At 39.3% G+C, this 21621-nt stretch overlaps 1 protein-coding gene across 2 annotated transcripts in view; it reads left to right on the forward strand.

Annotated features, from left to right (window-relative positions):
- LOC126484310 (uncharacterized oxidoreductase YjmC-like) overlaps window positions 1-21621 on the forward strand; it is a 245325-nt gene that overhangs the window by 201730 nt on the left and 21974 nt on the right. For both annotated transcript variants that reach the window (XM_050107744.1, XM_050107745.1), the window contains exons 7-8: window positions 4068-4263; window positions 15330-15487. In XM_050107744.1, coding sequence (XP_049963701.1) covers window positions 4068-4263; window positions 15330-15487 — 354 coding nt within the window. The remainder of the gene's footprint in view (window positions 1-4067; window positions 4264-15329; window positions 15488-21621) is intronic.

Here is a 21621-nt window from a genome sequence, read left to right on the forward strand (position 1 = left end):
CAAATATCATTTGGCATCCCTTCATTTTTCCACGATGATTGATATATCATTTGATGCCCCCCCCCCCCCTGTCCCCCATCTCCCTCCGCCCCCACCTCTCCTCCCCTTCTTTGGACTTTTGGTGTTAACCTTGAAATAAACCTATTTCTAGAGAATTTAGAAATAAGTTTTTTTGTTTCTAATTACCATACATCTTGAATACAAATTTTGTGCCTCTTTCACTAATCACGTGCGCACATGAACAAATGCAGCTCACACACACGACTGCAGTCTCAGGCAACTGAAACCACACTGCAAGCAGAAGCACTAGTGAATGGTGGGAGTGGTGATGAGATGGGGATAAGGAGGAGGCTGGGGTGGGGAGGGAGAGAGATAATAGGGTACAGGTGGCAGACAATGAAGTGCTGCAGGTTAGACGGAGGGCAGGGGAGAGATGGGGAGGGGGAGGAGGGGTTAACAGTAAAGGAGAGAAGTAAAAAGACTGGGTGTGATGGTGGAATAAGGGCTATGTAGTGCTAGATTGGGAACAGGGAAGGGGCTGGAAGAGTGAGGACAGCGACTAATAAAGGTTGAGGCCAGGAGGGTTACAGGAACATAGGATGTATTGCAGGGAAAGTTCCTACCTGCGCAATTCAGAAAAGCTGGTGTTCGTGGGACTGATCAATATTGAACAGGCTGTGAAGCAGTCATTGAAATGAAGTCATTTGAGCACGCTGCCAAACATGACATCCTTCATTTCAATGCCTGCTTCACAGTCTGTGCCATATGGATCCTTCCCACCAACACCAACTTTTCTGAATTGCACAGGTGGGAACTTTTCCTGTGATACATCTTACATTCCTGTAACCCTACAGGCCTCAACCTTTGTTAGTCACTGTCCTCACCCATCCACCCCCTTCCCTGTTCCCATTCCAGTACTACATAGCCCTCATTCCACCATTGTACCCAATCTTTTTACTTCTCTTCTTTACTGCTACCCTCCGGCCCCGCTCCACCTCTCCCCTGCCCTCCATCTAACCTGCGCACTTCAGTGTCCGCCACCCCTTCCCTAAACAGACAATGCTTACATGCTACAATTACAAGAAATAATCTTCAAAATCATTGAACTCTCCTGAGTAGCATAACAAACTCTGCCTGTGAAATCTTGCTGTTGTAACTGTAAAGTTGTCATGCCAATTTTCAGTTGCTATTACTCTTAAATACTAATTGTGAAACAATTAGGTACCGTCATAGCTACCCTATCATTTCGAGACAGGTTTTATTTTGGTTTAAAGTTGATTCAATGATGTTACATTCTGAGAACTTGAAAACCTTAAGCTGTTCACATAAATTATATAATTCTTTATTGTTTTCAGTTTGCCCTTTTGATCTGTATTACCTCAGATAAACAATTTCAGGGAATTTTCATATCTTTAATACAGTATAACCTTGTAGTGCGAACTCGCATAAGACGAACTCGCGGTTAATGCCAGGAATACATTAGTTCTTATGGTATGTTTTATTGGTTAACACGAATTTTGGTTAAGGTGAACTACAAACTCTGTTTCAGTTCCTAGGCAATTAAATTTCACTGTAACACAAACTTCCGACCTTAGAGTATTCTAAAGCATAATTTTTCTTTTCTGAAATGAATGTAGGAAATGTAGCTACAAAGCTAATTATACTTATTGTTGACTTGTTTGGTAGCCGCGATTATCACTTCAACAATCAGCGTATGCTGTACATCGTAAGACATTCAATAATGTGTGCAGCAGCATTTAGGAATGTACTCAGTGCCAGATTTGACAGGTGTTCTGTTAGTCGTAACCGTATTGAGTTGGAATACTGAATAAAAACTACACTTACAACTGGTACCGTAGAACATGATAATGGCAAAGAGGAAACAGACAGCTCTAAATGTGCAGTTAAAGCTTAAGATTCTAGATGAAGTGGACCGTGGTACCAAGAAAACAGTAATTGCAGAGCAGTTTGGAATACCTAAATCTACTTTATCTACAATTATTAAGAATCGAGAAAAAATTATTAATGCTGCGGCATCAGGTTTTGGAAACAAATCTAAATGACTTCGTACCACCAAGTATGAAGACATTGAGACGTTACTGCTAGAGTAGTTCAATCATATGCGTGCATCTAACATACCTTTAACTGGCCCTGTGATTCAGTCAAAAACAAATGATATTGCTAAAGATATGGGCATCAAAGACTTCTGTTGTTCTGCTGGTTGTTTGTATCAGTTCCAAAAGAGACATTCAATTTCATCTGTACAAATTTGAGGTGAAGCAAATAAAGTTGATGAAGAAAGTGCGAGCAGCTGGTTGCATGAATTCAACTGAGTGAGGGAAAAGTATGCCTGATGTGATGTGTTTAACATGGATGAAACTGGATTTTTCTAGCATCTTTTTCCAGATCACACCTTGGGGATAGAAGGTGATAAGTGTAAAGGTGGAGCACAAAGCAAACAACGTGTGACTGTTGTACTGTGCTGCAATGCTGATGGCAGTGAGAGGGTTCACCCCTGGGTTATCGGTAAATCCGAGAAACCACGTTGTTTTAAAAACATAAATATGGACACTTTACCTCGCATCTACTAGAGTAGCTTGGATCGATGGCACATCATTTCGCAAGTGGGTTATCCATTTCAACAGTTGAATGTTTGCTCAAAATAGACATGTACTGCCCATAACATTCATGATCTGAACCTAACCAACATAAAGGTTCAGTTTTTTCCACCCAACGCCACAAGCCGCCTTCAGCCTTTGGAACAAGGCATAATCTCTCTCATAAAGAGAGCTTATCGTAAGCGATTTGTAAGAGCTGCAATTCGTGCTGCTGAAAACAATAGTGCAACCCCAAATTGGAACCTGCTTGACGCACTAAAAGCCATCACAGCAGCCTGGACCTCAGTATCACCACATCATATATGGAAGTGCTTTAACAGAGCTTGGAGACATAGCAACGCTGAAGATGTCTACGAGTTAGAAGATACCACTTCACCTGATGAATGGACAGTTCTGCAGGACATTGTGAACCCTGGGATTAGTTTCGAAGAATTCATTTGTGTAGACAACGATGTTGCCGTATGTGCTTCTGTGGAATTAGATGTGCCAAAAGCTGTGAACGAGGTGCAAGAAGGGCCATCAGAAGAAAGTGAAGAGGAAGAGAATACAGACACCATTCCACCTACCCGTCAGGAGATGTTAACAGCCTTGGACTTTTAGAATGGTTCGCTACTGGGTTTATGGATGCTATCATTACAATTGGTTGCAAAATTACAAAATATTATCATTCCCATGAACGTCAGCGAACCATGACCGAATTTTTTCCAAGAAAGTAACATACATAATTTGTAAGTACTTGGATTTTGCAATCACTTTATAGTGTTATAAGTCTACAATAACATGATTGATAGTGTAATTTATTACACATTAGTGTACTGCTGTACATGTATACTTATTAAAATCTGTGTTTTTCAATTAACACAAATTTTTTTAACACAAACTCCTGATTTTTCGGTCCTTTCATATTTGTGTTAACAAAGTTTTACAGTACTATTTACTTAAATGCCCTAGTCTTTTGCAACTAAGGTTACCTTTGTTTTACACAACATTGTAGTAGGCCTCAAGAATAAAGTATTTCTTTACTCTTACAATAACAATACATTACTTTCATTTCATTCCTCAGACTCAACTTTTACACAATTCATGTCCATTTTCTTTCTTTCCCCCTCAGATGTGGTGCCCCTACATGTAACATCCACAGATGTGTCCCACAATACATATGCTATGCCCGATGATAACCAGTCCTTACAAATAGCAAATTTATCACCCAGTTGCATGTTTTTACCTTACTTTATTTCCATAAGTATATACCATTTGTTTCTTGTTTCTTCCTTTATTTCTTATTCCCATGCTATTGTAGCCAGAAAGTTATCATTTAATCATATTGTTATCTTTTAAACCATGTTAGCACATTATAAATGGTTTATTCTGGGGTAATTTTGTCAGAGGGTGCTGCTGATGACAAACACCCTCTGAATAGTGGCATAAAGCACAGTTCCTGCATTTCAGATTGAAATGCAGCGGCGCAAAGGAGAACCTATTCCATCCGGCTGGGCTCTGGGACCCAATGGTGCAGAAACAACTGACCCTGAAGTGGCCTTCAACACTGGCTGTCTTATGCCCCTTGGAGGCCAAGAAATAAATTCTGGATATAAGGGCTATGGCTTGGGCCTTCTTGTTGAAATATTTTGTGGAATACTTAGTGGTAAGTGCTGCTATCTTACAAGCTGTTTTTTATATAATATTAGTTGATTACTGTGTTGATGATACATATAACATTTAAATTAATAAAAAAATAAAAAAATGAGGCACTATTTCCATATTTCCCTTGTTATAAGCTATAGTTTGGAGTGGCACAAGTATATCGTGATAATTGTTATGTCTTGTGTAGAGAGGTGATAGCATCCACAAAAATGCTTAGAATGAGCATGGAGTACCACTTCATGTAGCACCTGCAAGAACGTAGGGTGTCTACCTGACTGGTGAGCAGAGAGTCAGAAAGCATTGTCAGGGAGAGCACGGAAACAGTAAGAGTGTGACATCATGAACAATGTATAATACTTATGCCATTTTAAAGGAGATGAAGTAAACAAGATACCAAATCATGCTAGCATGCAACTGTCTGCAGGGTGTGCACAGCCAAAACAGGAAAACAATGGCTCAAGAGGTGCTGACCAGTGAATGTGACACTCACACTACATGTGATGGAGATGTAGATTACTTTGACTCTTGACTATGAACTACTCTTCATCTGACATTGTGTGTCTGGCAGGGATACCAAATGCCTCATCCCTTTAAGAGGCACATAAGACCAAAAGTGGTCATGAGGCCTGTGCCAGAGTCACCAAATCAAGTCAAGAGGTGCATGGTGACAGTGATCTCTGGCAGCAGTTATGCCTGAGTGTTCTCAGTTGGGGCATGGGTGATACTTGCAGTAATTATGCACTGTGTTCCACCAGAGACTGGTGGTCAAGAACCAATGACTGGAGGCAACTTCAGCTGGCTGCAGTGATGATGGAGTGAGGTATCCCACCTCCATAAGATCCTCCTTGGCAAACAGTTCTCCTGATGGTGGGTTTCTCCAGGCAAGAGCACAAATTGTATAACAAATGGTGCAGAGGCAGTGTGAACGTCTGCTGGTGCTGCTTAGTGCTTGCAGTGAGTACTGGTTTATCCCTCTCACCTGTGCTAATGTCTTCTCTTTGACTGATTTGTAGAGGTCAGAAGTGAGCTCTATATACTCACTTTAAACTCGTAAGTGGGCCCTATGACATCATCTTCGAACTTGCTGTTTCCATATACTTGTGGGTACCAACTGCTGCCCATTTAACCAAAAACTAGTCACTTGTGTCTGTTGTTGGGTGCAAATGGACTCAAACTTGTGTAGTTGCTCCCCTTTCTATATTGATATAGTCCATTTGCACCCAACAACAGACACGTGTGTGTGTGTGTGTGTGTGTGTGTGTGTGTGTGTGTGTGTGTGTGTGTGTGTGACTACCAGAAGCTACAACAAATGCAAACTGTTAAACTGGCACATTCTGAAAGGAGTATTTAATTTTAAAAGATTTTGGGACTCAGTGTCTGATGGCAACTGTAAGTTTGCATCTCTGAGGTCAGTTTAGGAAATATACTGACTTTGCCAGCAACTCCTTGGGACCTTGAAACACCCCCACTTAAATTTTATTGTTAGTGATCAAATAACCGGGCAGCCTGACTTCTGATTTTAGTGACCATTACCTAAAGGATATAGCTGATCAGTGTTTCTGCTATGGAACATGCTACAAGTTTTGGCTGCTCAATGGTATTACACTCAAGGAAAACAGGTTTTATAACTGTCAACGTCAGTGTGAGTTTTCACTTTGTAAATTGATGGATTCTCATTAAACCTGACAGAAGACAGTAACTACTTACTCATGACAAGTCTTAACTTAGGTCTAACCCACCAAAATATTGTCTCACATTATTAGAGTAATGGCATGCATATTCCTCACTGCTATCCATTGGCTGGAGCACTAGGTGTGAATGGGTATGTATTTTCATATTCACTACACTTTATCACTAATCAGTGTAATTCTTACAGTTTACTGAGGGTGGACACTCATAAAAAACAGTACTTCCAGTTCACCACCTCCTATCATGCCATCACAACAGTGGTTCTACTACAGACTGACAACAATACAACTCACTTGCTCAGCACTCATGGCACCTGACAGTTGATTCATCATCTATTCTAACAAGTGTGGCTGAATTATAATTATCTCCGAGTAAGAGATCGTGATGTGGGATCAACAACTGTTTCACTGTGTGTATGTTGATTTTGTGCTCGAAATCACCTCAGAGTCAAACAATGCCATTTGGTTTCTGTATCACAACCATGAGGGTGGACCACTAGCTTGATAAAACTTCTGATACCACCCAAAGTTTCTGCCATCTCTCAAATTCTGCTGTCACTTTCACTCTCAAAGCAAAAGCCATGGGGCAGCCTTAACAGAACTGAGGAACAGCCAATGGTTTCAATGTTCCTTAGGTAACAAACTTGCTTCAGTGACTGCAGCAATGTATCCAGGCCCTGAAATAGAATGGCCTGAGAGACAAGGTTAATGTCACCAACTGTTTCAAATCGAAAAGTAGTGAAAACATTTTTTGCCAACAGTAAATTTACAACTAAAAGTGTGAAGGGCTTTCCATATTTTTGTATCTGGCTAGTATTTGTCTCTGGAAGGGAATGTGGTACTCACTATAAGATAGTAATTGATACTCAGAGCTCTGTAATGTAGGGAGATGGGGAGATGGACACCCCAGTTACTGATAAATACCTAAATTGGCCGAACTAGCTGAGGCCCCTGTGTCTAATTGTAACTTTTTGCAACAATCAGATATCTCCCAGTGTACCATGATAGGCTGCTGCTGTAGACCAGCTGATGGACTAGTAGTCTCAACTGCAAACATGGAAATGTTGTCCCATCGCACTGCTCACTGTCATTTCCACTTAACAGCTGCTTAGTGTCTGTTGTGTGGCAGGCTTGACAAGTTGGAAGGAACTAGAGGCATTGTCTCTCCTCATGGATTTTCCCCTCAGTAGACTTCTCATGTAACAGACATAGTGAGCAGTCTGATGTAGCCCCAACCTTTTTAGCCAGCTGCTGGCAGGTCACATTATGCTTCTGTGCACAACCGACTGCCTCAACAACTTGGGCATTAAAGCCTTAGAACTGCCAGAGGGCCCTGTCCTGCAAGTACGGCTTGTCATACAGTCAGAAAACACATTCTGTGCAGTCAACTCTTCTGACTGTGTAATTTGTGCTACCTTATCTAACACTGGATGTTGTTGTTGTTGTGGTCTTCAGTCCTGAGACTGGTTTGATGCAGCTATCCATGCTACTCTATCCTGTGCAAGCTTCTTAATCTCCGAGTACCTACTGCAGCCTACATCCTTCTGAATCTGCTTAGAGTATTCATCTCTTGGTCTCCCTCTACGATTTTTACCCTCCACGCGGCCCTCCAATACTAAATTGGTGATCCCTCGATGTCTCAGAACATGTCTTACCATCCGATCCCTTCTTCTAGTCAAGTTGTGCCACAGGCTCCTCTTCTCCCCAATTCTATTCAGTACCTCCTCACTAGTTATGTGATCTATCCATCTAATCTTCAGCATTCTTCTGTAGCACCAAATTTCGAAAGCTTCTATTCTCTTCTTGTCTAAACTATTTATCGTCCACGTTTCACTTCCATACATGGCTACACTCCATACAAATACTTTCAGAAACGACTTCTTGACATTTAAATCGATACTCGATGTTAACAAATTTTTCTTCTTCAGAAACGCTTTCCTTGCCATTGCCAGTCTACATTTTATATCCTCTCTACTTCGACCATCATCAGTTATTTTGCTCCCCAAATAGCAACACTCCTTTACTACTTTAAGTGACTCATTTCCTAATATAATTCCCTCAGCATCACCCGACTTAATTCGACTACATTCCATTATCCTCGTTTTGCTTTTGTTGATGTTCATCTTATACCCTCCTTTCAAGACACTGTCCATTCCATTCAACTGGTCTTCCAAGTTCTTTGCTGTCTCTGACTGAATTAAAATGTCATCGACGAACCTCAAACTTTTTATTTCTTCTCCCTGGATTTTAATACCTACTCCGAATTTTTCTTTTGTTTCCTTTATTGCTTGCTCAATATACAGATTGAATAACATCGGGGATAGGCTACAACCCTGTCTCACTCCCTTCCCAACCACTGCTTCCCTTTCATACCCCTTGACTCTTGTAACTGCCATCTGCTTTCTGTACAAATTGTAAATAGCCTTTTGCTCCCTGTATTTTACCCCTGCCACCTTCAGAATTTAAAAGAGAGTATTCCAGTCAACATTGTCAAAAGCTTTCTCTAAGTCTACAAATGCTAGAAACATAAGTTTACCTTTCCTTAATCTTTCTTCTAAGATAAGTCGTTGGGTCAGTATTGCCTCCCGTGTTCCAATATTTCTACGGAATCCAAACTGATCTTCTCCGAGGTCGGCTTCTATCAGTTTTTCCGTTCGTCTGTAAAGAATTGGTGTTAGTATTTTGCAGCTGTGACTTATTAAACTGATAGTTCGGTAATTTTCACATCTGTCAACACCTGCTTTCTTTGGGATTGGAATTATTATATTCTTCTTGAAGTCTGAGGGTATTTCGCCTGTCTCATACATCTTGCTCACCAGATGGTAGAGTTTTGTCAGGACTGGCTCTCCCAAGGCTGTCAGTAGTTCTAATGGAATGTTGTCGACTCAGGTCTTTCAGTGCTCTGTCAAACTCTTCCTGCAGTATCATATCTCCCATTTCATCTTCATCTACATCCTCTTCCATTTCCATAATATTGTCCTCAAGTGCATCACCCTTGTATAGACCCTCTATATACTCCTTCCACCTTTCTGCTTTCCCTTCTTTGTTTAGAACTGGGTTTCCATCTGAGCTCTTGATGTTCATGCAAGTGGTTCTCTTATCTCCAAAGGTCTCTTTCATTTTCCTGTAGGCAGTATCTATCTTACCCCTAGTGAGATAAGCCTCTACATCCTTACAACACTGGATATGAATGTGCTAATGTATAAGTCTGTATCACTCTGCTAGGTGCCAGCTGCACCATTCCATTGTGAATTAGGGAGTCTGTATAGGAATTACTACAGTGTTTACACTCAAAATTGCATCTACATGCTATTTCCTGTAAGTCTGTTGTCCACACCGCATATGAATGCCCAGTATGCTTCTGATGCTGACTGAACTGTAAGTGGGTAGCTACCATGTGCATTTTCTGACTGTACTAGTGTGTCAGTTATTTATACAACTCCACAAATTCTACATATTTGGGGTCCATAATGGGCCACAATTTCTTTACTACCTCATGCAAACTACTTCCACTTGACAGCAACAAGGTCTTGTGATCTACAGATTCACTGATGCAACTTACCTGGCAGCACATCGTAAAAGGGTATAAATAATTTTCCAACCTTTCTTTGGTCTCATCAAAACCTGGATATAAAGTTGGCAAGGGCAGCAGAGTCTACGTCACCAGTGCTCGTGCCCCCAGCTGCACAGTCAGTGAATGGATGAGCTCTTGCATTTTCTCTTGTTCTTGTTGTTGCTGCTGCTGTTTCAGCTGCTGCTCTTAGAGCTGCATTTGTCATCTCCAACAGTCCAAAACTGCTGGGTTGATGATAGCCACAATATACAAAAATAATACTAAAGTGAGTTACACATGAGAGCAAGTTCTCATCACCAACTATTCTATCTTGCATACGAGATGATAGCATCCATGACAAATTCTTTGGATGAGCACTGCATACCACGGCATGTGGTGCCTGCAGAAACATTATGTGTCAACCTAACTGGCAAGCAGAGTGTCTGAAAGCATGGTCAGGAACAAAGCTGAATGTGAAAGAGCACAACAGTGCAAAGAATGCACAACACTTACGCAAAGCAAGTGGAGGCTGAGGAAACAAGATCGGGACTTTTGCTCACATGTAAACTGTCTTCCGAGTCTGCAATGCCGGAAATGACATTAATGCCACTTATGGTGGAGTAGCATACCAATCCAATACTCGACTGTGAACATTTCTTTATCAGACATAGATGTATCTGGTAGGGGTGCCAAAATAATGTTAATCAAAGCATTGATTTAAGTTGTCCCTGTCATTTTAAATGTAAAATTGTTTACAGTATGCCAAATGTGGCGTATGTGACATGTCAATTTCTTAGGGTCTTTAGCAGTTATTTGTTTTACAATCCAAGCAGATGTTTCTAGTCCACCTATTACTTTAATAGAACATACATAGCTATTCTTCTTGAATCAAATATCTGCTGCTGTTAGGTGCTTCTGTGGGATACATCATAGAAAATCTCCTTTATTCCATCAGAAGTTACTTACATGCAGTGAATTTTGGAACAGACAAAGCTTCATTTACACCAAAGGATGCAGTTTTAATATTTTTCCTAAAGTGGCTATATCTCCATAAATGCCTAACAGAAACTAGGAGAGATTGTCTTTTTATTGTTACTGATGTATCTGTTTTCTCCATTAGAGGTATTGTAGTGCTTGAAACTTGAAAGAGATTGATGTATCATATAACACAAGCTGATAGAATATGATATGCACTGAAGTGCTAAAGAAACTGTTATAGGCATGTGTATTCAAATACAGAGATATGTAAACAGGCAGAATACGGCGCTGTGGTCAGCAATGCCTATATAAGACAAAAAGTGTCTGATGCAGTTATTAGATCATTTACTGCTGCTACAATGGCATGTTATCAGGATTTAAGTGAGTTTGATTGTGGTGTTTCAGTTGGCGCATGAGCGATGTGACACAGCCTCTCCGAGGTAGTGATGAAATTGGTATTTTCCTGTACGACCATTTCATGAGAGTACCGTGAATATCAGGAATCTGACAAAACATCACATCTCCAACATTGCTGTGGCTGGAAAAAGATCCTGCAAGAATGGGCTCAACAGCAACTGAAGAGAAGCATTCAGTACGACAAAAAGTACAACCCTTCTGCAAATTGTTGTAGATTTCAGTGCTGGGCCATCAACAAGTGTCAGCGTGCGAAACACTGAATGAAACATCATTGATATGGGCTTTTGGAGCTACTAGAAATTTTGTCTAAGTTGTCTTGTATCTTACTACAGTCACTCAACTTCAACACATTACCATACATCACAGCATCATCGCCGGCTGCGGTTTCCAAGCAGTTTTAGGCACTTCAGTCCAGAACCGCGCGACTGCTACGGTCGCAGATTCGAATCCTGTCTCAGGCATGAATGTGTGTGACATCCTTAGGTTATATATCTAAAAACAAAGATGTAGTGACTTACCAAATGAAAGTGCTGGCAGGTCGACAGGCACACAAACAAACACAAACATACACACAAAATTCACGCTTTCGCAACAAACTGTTGCCTCATCAGGAAAGAGGGAAGGAGAGGGAAAGACGAAAGGATGTGGGTTTTAAGGGAGAGGGTAAGGAGTCATTCCAATCCCGGGAGCGGAAAGACTTACCTTAGGGGGAAAAAAGGACGGGTATACACTCGCACACACACACACATATCCATCCACACATATACAGACACAAGCAGACATATTTAAATAAGGAGAGGGAAAGACGAAAGGATGTGGGTTTTAAGGGAGAGGGTAAGGAGTCATTCCAATCCCGGGAGCGGAAAGACTTACCTTAGGGGGAAAAAAGGACGGGTATACACTCGCACACACACACACATATCCATCCACACATATACAGACACAAGCAGACATATTTAAATAAGGAGAGGGAAAGACGAAAGGATGTGGGTTTTAAGGGAGAGGGTAAGGAGTCATTCCAATCCCGGGAGCGGAAAGACTTACCTTAGGGGGAAAAAAGGACTGGTATACACTCGCGCACACACACACACATATCCATCCACACATATACAGACACAAGCAGACATATCTGCTTGTGTCTGTATATGTGTGGATGGATATGTGTGTGTGTGTGTGCGCGAGTGTATACCAGTCCTTTTTTCCCCCTAAGGTAAGTCTTTCCGCTCCCGGGATTGGAATGACTCCTTACCCTCTCCCTTAAAACCCACATCCTTTCGTCTTTCCCTCTCCTTCCCTCTTTCCTGATGAGGCAACAGTTTGTTGCGAAAGCGTGAATTTTGTGTGTATGTTTGTGTTTGTTTGTGTGCCTGTCGACCTGCCAGCACTTTCATTTGGTAAGTCACTACATCTTTGTTTTTAGATATATTTTTCCTACGTGGAATGTTTCCCTCTATTATAGCCACATCCTTAGGTTAGTTAGGTTTAAGTAGTTCTGAGTTCTAGGGGACTGATGACCTCAGATGTTAAGACCTATAGTGCTCAGAGCTATTTGAACCATTTGAACAGCATCATCAGCAAACAGTCGCAGATTGCTGCCCACCCTCTCTGCCAAACCAGTTGTGTACATAGAAAACAACAGCGATCCCATCATACTTCCCTGAGGTACACCTGACAATACCTTTCTCTCTGATCAACAAGGACAACATACTGGGTTCTATTACTTAGGAAGTCTTTGAGCCACTCACATACCTGTGAACTTAATCCATATGTGTGTACCTTCGTTAAAAGCCTGCAATGGGACGCCATGTCAAATGCTTTTCAGAAATATAGAAATATGGAATCTACTCTTTGCCATTCATGCATAGTTTGCAGTATATAATGTAAGGAAAGGGCAAGCTGAGTTTTACATGAGTAATGCTTTCTAAAACCATGCTGATTCATGGACATAAAATTTTCATTCTCAAGAACGTTTAATATATTTAAACTTAAAATATGTTCAAGGGTTCTGCAGCAAACCAAAGTTAAGGATACTGGTCTGTAATTTTGCAAGTCTATTCTTTTACTCTTCTTATATACTAGAGTCACGTGTACTTTTTCCAGTCATTTGGGACTGTCTGCTGGGGGAGAGATTCACAATAAATGCAGACTGGGTGAAGTGCCAATGTTATAGAGTACTCTTTGTAAAACTGAATTGGGAATCCATCTGGATGTGTTGATTTATTTGCTCTCAAATCTTTTGGTTGTTTCTCTATGCAAGGGATGCTCATTACTATGTCGTCCATAGGGGAGTCTGAGCGATGTTGGGTTGCACATAGACACAACAAAAAGACTATCACACATGTTGAGCTTTCAGCCAAAAGGCCTTTTTCTAAAGTAGATAGCACACATTCACAGAAGAACAACTTACACACTCATGACTGCTGTCTCTGGCCACTGAGGCCATAATATTGTTATTATTCCATCCTGGGTTTTCCACTGTTTAAGGATGGCATTGTATATCAAATGGAAGACAGTCCTTAAAATTGCAAGTACAGCTGTCCTAAATACATATTGTACATTTATAATGGTAATAAGTTTTGAGAAATTAGAAGAATACAGATGCCTACAAGCAGTCACTTCCGCCGCACATCAGCCATGTAAAGGAATGGGTAGAAGAGTGAATGATACTGATGCATATAGCATATACTATGTTTATATTTTCTTAGTACAGTTTTATACAAATGCAGATAGATGTAACAATCAAAATTATTTAAAACTTGAAGATATAAATTGTTATACAACCATTGTTCATCCATATATACAACAAAAGCCAATGAAGTATATTGCAGCCAGAATCATCTGCTGTATTCAACAGGTATGTTGATGAGTAAAATTGTATATTTAGATACACTACAAGTATTTTTATATTTTTGTAATGGTATCTAGTCATTATATACTCTACCTACCAGAAAAACTACAGCTTATAATTAAAAATACACATGGGAAATGCTTGGACATCACACCAAGTCCCACATTTGGCCCAAATTACCTTTTGGTAGGCTGGGATTTAATATTGTAAAATTTTCTGCCTTTGATATGCATTCTTAAATATGCATCCAACTAAAGATCATCACGAGCGTTCTTTTATTGTGTATTCAGTAATATTTTTTCCCTGTATCACGCTTCTAATTAAATGTAATCATTTTATACACAATAATAAAATGTTATAGTGCACTGGAAGAGTTATGAGGAACTTGTTTGTTCTAAATGACATCATATATGGATTAGATATATCCTCGAAGACTGCTTAGCTTTGTCAAATTCATGCCAAATCAGAATGACAGGCAACAGGGTAAAGATCTCAGAAGACTTGTATAATAATGACAAATCCATATCTTCAATAATCATAGATGAGGAATGTTACCAGAAAGTACTATATTGTTCTTCATGTGAGAAGCTATTCTTGAAGGATTATGTATGTGACTCCAATGAAATTTTGCTTGCATTGCAGATGCTGGTATCGACAAAGGAAAAACTAAATTCCTATATTTTTTACCTGTTGCAACAAAAGTTAGACAGTAAAAATTATGATGTGATGTGAAAAGCATATATATTAGTGTTGCCCCACAGTTCTGAGAATTTGAAAATACCTCTTATGCAGAAATCCGTTAAGCCAGAGAGAAGACTTCTGAATTTCAAACTTTACTTGAAAGTTGTTGCTATACTGTTTCCCTCACAAGAATTATTTTATAAATCCAACAAAGAGGTATTGGAGCTAAATGTGGGTATTAAGAATGATGTCACTGGATTTCTAAAACTTATTTCTGATTAGATCCTGCCATATAGACTATTTCATCATTTTAAATGGGCATCTTTTACATCTACCCTCCCTCTTGTAATGTTTCAACTATGAACCAAAACAGCCCAAGGAGATATGTTGACATTTAGTGTGCATGGATGATGGTATATTTCCAATCTCCTCTCTTGTAGTGTGCAGCAAATGCATGCAAATATAAATAATGATTGTATTATTCAAACATTGTGTGCAAATGGAGCATCTATATTTTGTATTTGTATTTATTTACATGTGGTATGAGGAATTTATTGGGATGGTAATTTTATTCTTTGTTGTTGCAACGGCATATATTGAAGCACAATCTCTGATAACTCTTGAACAGCTCAGTATCCAATTTCCCTTACAGAAGTCTGTCTATTTGTCCCAATCAGTCTCTCACCAACAGATGTGACCACCTGCAGTATCAAGGAAATTCAGATTTGGTCATGTACTGCATGGTTAAGCATCAGTTTGCTACAGCCTTCATATATGCAACATTTGCTGCTACTCAAACATCATATTGCATTTTAAATCTAAAATTAATATTATCCAAATTGTATAAAACTTATTGTGTGTACTAAAAGTAGTAAAAGTAACATGAACTGTCTTGCGTTCAGGTTCTAGTTATGGTCCTAATATCCGCCATTGGATGCAGAATTCTGAAAAACCTGCAAACTTGGGTCAATGTTTTGCAGCAATTGATCCAAAGTGCTTTGCTCCAGATTTTGAATGTCGTATGGAAGATCTGATGACACATCTCAGAAATATGACACCAGTAAGTACAGAGAGCTATGCTCAAGTCAATGAAAATTCTGCCATATATCTATAATAATTTTCAATAATATTTACTTGCGGACACAGAGGAGCAATCAGATGGTCATTTATAACTCTGTTGTTATACAAATAAAATAGGAAAGAAAACCATTAACATTGGTTCAGTGAATCTTAATGATGCCCTTTATATTGCCTTGAAAAAAAATTTGTGCAGCTATAGATGTAGAAATACAGATTATTTGATTTCAACTATCAGTCCTCTAACATATCTTCAGAAATTTATGTAGTGCTATGCAGCATACAGTAACAACATTGGCAGCCTTAAGCAGTGTTACTGCAATTGGAGGGTGGGGGTGCAGTTGTACACTTGTTGGGGTGGGAATGCCACCACCTGGTTTTCTTACATTACAAGACATTGGCAACAATGAGCTGCAATTGTGATGCAAACTGTTGGCAGTCCTTGAAGCTGCTTGTGCCTTTCACTATTCTGCTGATGAAACACATAGGTGTTCTACTGGACACTCTATACTGCTTAGGTCCTCTATAATACCATGCATTGTAGTTCAATGAATGAGTTCATAGTTATGTTTGCTGAGCTTCAATGTCCACAGTGTCAAAGCAGCTGGATGGATCTTTCAAACCTCATAGCTACTTTAATGCTACATGATCTGTTATGAGCTTAAAACAACTTCCATATAAACTGCAGTGAACGTGTTACCCTGAATATGAGACTTAACATCTCCTTTTCCATGGCGGAGTAGTTTTTCTCTGCTTTGTTGAACTAACGCAAGGCATACACCAAAGAATGTTCACCTCAGTCTGTCTACTGACATGATACACATCCCAGTGCATGATTACTTACATTGCAAGACAGAATAAATTATATCTGATAGTCTGGGGAGGCCAATACAGTTATCATTTTTAATAAATCCTACATGTGATTAAAAGTTCCTTCAGACTTCACTGTCCAACTGAATTGTACTATTTCTTGAGTAAATATGTGAGTGGTCACACTATCCCAGAGAACTAAGAAACATAATTCTATACTGTTTTGCTAGACCCAGGAAGGATAGACATCTGTTCTCAGTGTGTGATGTTGGGAAATTCTATACATGACTGTTTTTCAGCTAATTAACCTGACTGCTTCTCAGCTAATTACATGTGTCAAATACTGTACCTCCTCTTACAAGAAACACCACTTTCCTGACTCAGCATTTGACATGCCACACACCATCATTTGAAGGTATCTTATTACCATACCATTCCAGTAGGTCTTAGGAAAAACAATAATATTGTAATAATATTGTCCAAATAGAATACACAATGTTTCAGTTTCAGTTTTCACAGTAAACCATCTTACAAAATAAAATACACATTGTTTCAGTTTTGATTTTCACAGTAAACCATCTAACAAACATTAAATTGTCTGGCACATTCTCTAATCCTACTGGTATATAATGATACTGATACTAGTAGTGGCTTGGTGGAGCAGTTAATATGCTTTCTGGATAGTCCACAGTTGCTGCTTCCAACTGATGGTAGCCACTCCATAGATCCCGTGTTGTAACATTATCCCAAGTTATCCACTGTATCTGTAAAGTTCGGAATATGGTACCCATTGTAATTTTCTGATTATTCATGTACCTGTAATATACTTTTGTTGCATTACTACTGCCTTTCACTACACTACCAATGTTCCCCGCAGAATAGTTACTTCTGATAAATAGTCTCCTCCATCAGAGATGGAGTTGGTGGGATCACTGACAAGGTTCTGATATATGTGCAATCGCTAATGGCTGTGCCTTATTGGATCTCACACTAGCACTGAAGTTCAGCAATGTTGGCACCATTTAGTACTTGGATGGACAACTGCCTGGGGATGCTGGGTGCTGTAGGCCAAGGGACATGCAAGCTGCTAAAGTGGCATCCAAGTGAAATATTGTACCAGGTTTTTGTGCCATGTACATTATTGTTATTACTGTTACTATTATTATTATATGGGCATTAAATTCCCAGTTGGGGTTCTGTGCTGTTTTTGGAGTCACCCATAAAGCCTAAGGTTGAGTCTTCATATTCTACCAGCAATTTTTCCATGTCTTGTCTATGTGCTCCCCCTAATTGAGTTACTTTTCCTTAAAACAAAGTGAAACTTGGTACACATGACATCAGTGTTGCACTTGATGTCTCTTCAGTGGGGGGGGTTGGGTTGTTTGGGGAAGGAGACCAGACAGCGAGGTCATCGGTCTCATCGGATTAGGGAAGGATGGGGAAGGAAGTCGGTCGTGCCCTTTCAGAGGAACCATCCCGGCATTTGCCTGGAGTGAGTTAGGGAAATCACGGAAAACCTAAATCAGGATGTCCGGACGCGGGATTGAACCGTCGTCCTCCCGAATGCGAGTCCAGTGTCTAACCACTGCGCCACCTCGCTCGGTCTTCAGTGGAAGTTCACTCAATTGTTGTAAACTGGTTTTGCGGTAAATCATCCAGTAACATACATAACCAATTCTTAATTAATTGGACTTCAAAATTTATTGTCACTATTGATGATATGATGACCAGTTCCAGCTTTTACATAAAATGTTGTTCACCAGAGACTTTCAATACTCTGCTAGTCAGTATGACAGTGTCCAGCTATTCACAGTACCTGTTCACAATCAACTTCTAACAGTAAAATAGTACAACATTGGTTTGAGTTTACACAGTCACCAATAATACCAGATTACTTTATACAAGACACAAATACACAAAAGTTCATGTTGTTGGCACAGAGATGTGACTGTAATGAAAATTACTCATATAATGACTCAGAGAAATTAGTAAAAAGTAATACAACCTATTGTAGTGGTTGTTACCTATCTCGTTTCTTAGATAACTGAAAAATTGTGGAATCTTACGCGGTATATTCAGGTAGGACCACACTCTCACCACGTGTTTTTGAATGAGAATAATACGAGTAGTTCCAGCACAATTTCAGCAAGACTTATTTTGTTTTGTAGCTGCTGAAAGATTACACACTGCAGATCTCATTTGTCTAGGGGTTCTCGAAGTTTTTTCTGCAAAATAATCATTCCAACAAGCATGGCCTGAGTTTTCTTCCTGTTTGAAATAAACACTACCGGATCTGAAATACTTTCAGCTAAAAATTATATTTATTCGTACTTTTTGTTAGTAACTACACCATTTTCACTATGAACATTGATACTGTAAATCCATTATACTGCACTTGTGACATAAACACATCCATCTCCCTCCAATACAGACAAAGAAGTGGTGGGCAAGCCAACATGTGCCCGGAAGTTGCAGACATTTTTGCATTCTAGATTCTTTGGTCTACTGACCTTAATAAACTCCAAAGATACATATAAATAAATATATATAGATATACAACATTTAACATCTTAAATGAGACCATTATTTATCATAAAAGAAAATATTCATAATTAAATAAATTAAACACATTTTCTGGCAACATGATGCAATTACCTTAACTCTTTACTGTGGGCATCATAGTTTTCGCATGAGATAAACTTTATCTCCGACAGTTAATTACATTACAAACCACAGCATAATGTTAACACATTGTATGAGTCACACACCTATGTTGATTGTACAAATACTGGTGACTAACTGCCATGGAGATGTTAGTCGTGAACAAAGTCAACTTCAACTTGTTGCATAGTTCTTACTTAGTTGATGCTCATCTGCTAGATTGCTTGGGACTTGATGCATATATATTACTCATTCTAATGCTGACAGCATACTCATTACATGTATGTTAACATGGTAATAGTGAGCCAGGCACTCTTTACATACATTGATGTTTATCTTGTTTTAGCTCAACATTGATTCATCAAAGGGTTGTTGCTTGTGTTCTTACTGGCCATGGACTGAAGATTTTTAGGGTGGGGTGGGCTATTTAAAAACTTTCATATTAGTATTTTATGATCTCAGGAAATATATATTTGTTTACAAAACTGCTAGAGCTATTAGTTAACAAATTATGAAAGGTTACAGAACTATTTTGAGGGTGTCTACTGGACATTACCTATTTATGAGTATACCGGTAGTTTACATATTTGAAAATGTGATGATCAATGCAAATTCTTAGTTAATGGCTTATGAGATTAATGAAGGGTCTCATTCAGCCCAGAAAATCAGAGCAACAAATCTATAATGTCAAATTGGGTGTCTAACAAGCATAGTGGCACAAAAGACTATAATTAATTTTCAGTGTGGCCCAACATTACTTATGATTGTCTGTTAATTTAATTAGTTCCAGGAAAATTAAAACATGTTACTGTAAATTCTAGATTCCAGTCTTTTTAATGATACACAGTCCAGTCACATTAATATGACCTCCGCCTTTGTTTGACGTCAGTGTGCAATAACCGCTCACAGATGGCAGAAGGCAGCAGTAGCACTGGAAGGTAATACAAAGTGTGTCCCAGGAGATGCAGAAAACAGTGCATTCATTGTTGTAATGTGGAAATGGAGCAATTGATCTGACATCTAAATGGGCATGATCATTGGCTTTTGGGGCAAGGGTGGAAGCATCTCCACAATGGCTATGTTTGTTAACTGTTCATGTCCCAGAGTGGTTAAAATATAATGTGCATGGCAAAATGGCCCAATCCAAAACCAGCACTAAGGCAACTGTGATGCACCATGGGCCATAGAAGACATGGTTGAACAACAGCTGTGGAGATGTGTACGGGCAAATAGACATGCAACTGTTGGGCAACTGACCACCCAGATAAACCAAGGGGCTATCAACAGTGTCTCCTCAGTGGCCATTCAGTGAACGTTGCTGCAAATGGGCCTCTGCAACATGAACCTGTTTCATGTACCTTGCAGCAGGTGCCTGGTTCATGCACCCATGCTGACTGCTGTTCCTCAGCAACGAAGGCTGGAATTTGCACATCAGTACCGCACCTGGACATCCACTGAGTGGCGACAGATGGCCTTTCCAGATAAAACATGTTTTATGCTCCATTGGCATGAAGTGTTTTCAATAATTTGTGGTGTTTATGGAGTCATCAGGTGGCGACCTAGCAGTATTACAACACTATATCTATCATATTTCTGGACAACAGAGGCTTTCAGTGACCAAACATGGATTTTCAAAATAAAATTGCAAATTTCTATTATAATGTATTTCTAAAGGCTTTTGTGGTTATTGTCAACTGAAATAAAAATGTTCCTAGTGGCTATGCCATACAATTCTTTTCTATTTGCATTCCAGCATTTCAGTCCATTTGCTGGTATCTTCTTCAGGAGTTCTTCAGATGGCAGATTACTGCTTAAAAAAGCATCTCCATCATTCAGAAAAAAGTTTTCCTATACTTCAATGTTACAAGAAGAACTGGAAAAATTTCATGAAATCTACCTGAAAATTTAGAAGTAATAATTTGCAGAACTTGATGACCTGTAATGACTGTTGGAAATGAAGGAGCAATTAAATAGTATCAAATATGATATGGAAGTGTTGGCAGAAGTATGTAAAAATTAAATTAAATTAAAAGCAAATAGAATTATAACAGAGGAGGTAAGAATTTCTGAGGTAGGCATCATTGTGAACCAAAAAAAGTTATGTATATTGACTGAGAAGTCATAGAACCAGTAAATGAGATTTTCATTTTGGTCTGTTCGAGACAACCTGGATGGCCAGCAAAAGAAGTAAAAAAAGAGTAATCATGGCCTAAAGTGCTTTTGGTAAACTAAATGGTGTTTTCAGAACTAAGCTTCCAACAGGTCTAAGAGGAAAGAAATTGTAAATCTGCATGTAATGCCATTTTTAACTTATGGCAGTCAGACATAGCCTTTCAATATGATAACAATCAAAAAATGTAGGTTCCTCGGTGAGTAATGGAGATTTACATGTTGGAGGGTGAAATCATCGATCACTGAGGGTGAAAACATTGATCACTGAGCAATGCAACTTTTAAGTTTTTGAAAAGCCACTTGGCACTCATTTGTCCAAACAAAGGGGAAATTCTTGCGACACAAGCGATGTAATGGAGCTGCCTTTTTACGCAGTGTTCGGTATGAACTGAATATAATAATTCATTTTCCCTAACACTGAGTGCAATTGTGTGATATTTCAAGGAACTGACAAACCTCATATGGCTAACAAAT

Source organism: Schistocerca serialis, chromosome 6, assembly GCF_023864345.2.
Source record: "Schistocerca serialis cubense isolate TAMUIC-IGC-003099 chromosome 6, iqSchSeri2.2, whole genome shotgun sequence".
Lineage (NCBI taxonomy): Eukaryota > Metazoa > Arthropoda > Insecta > Orthoptera > Acrididae > Schistocerca > Schistocerca serialis.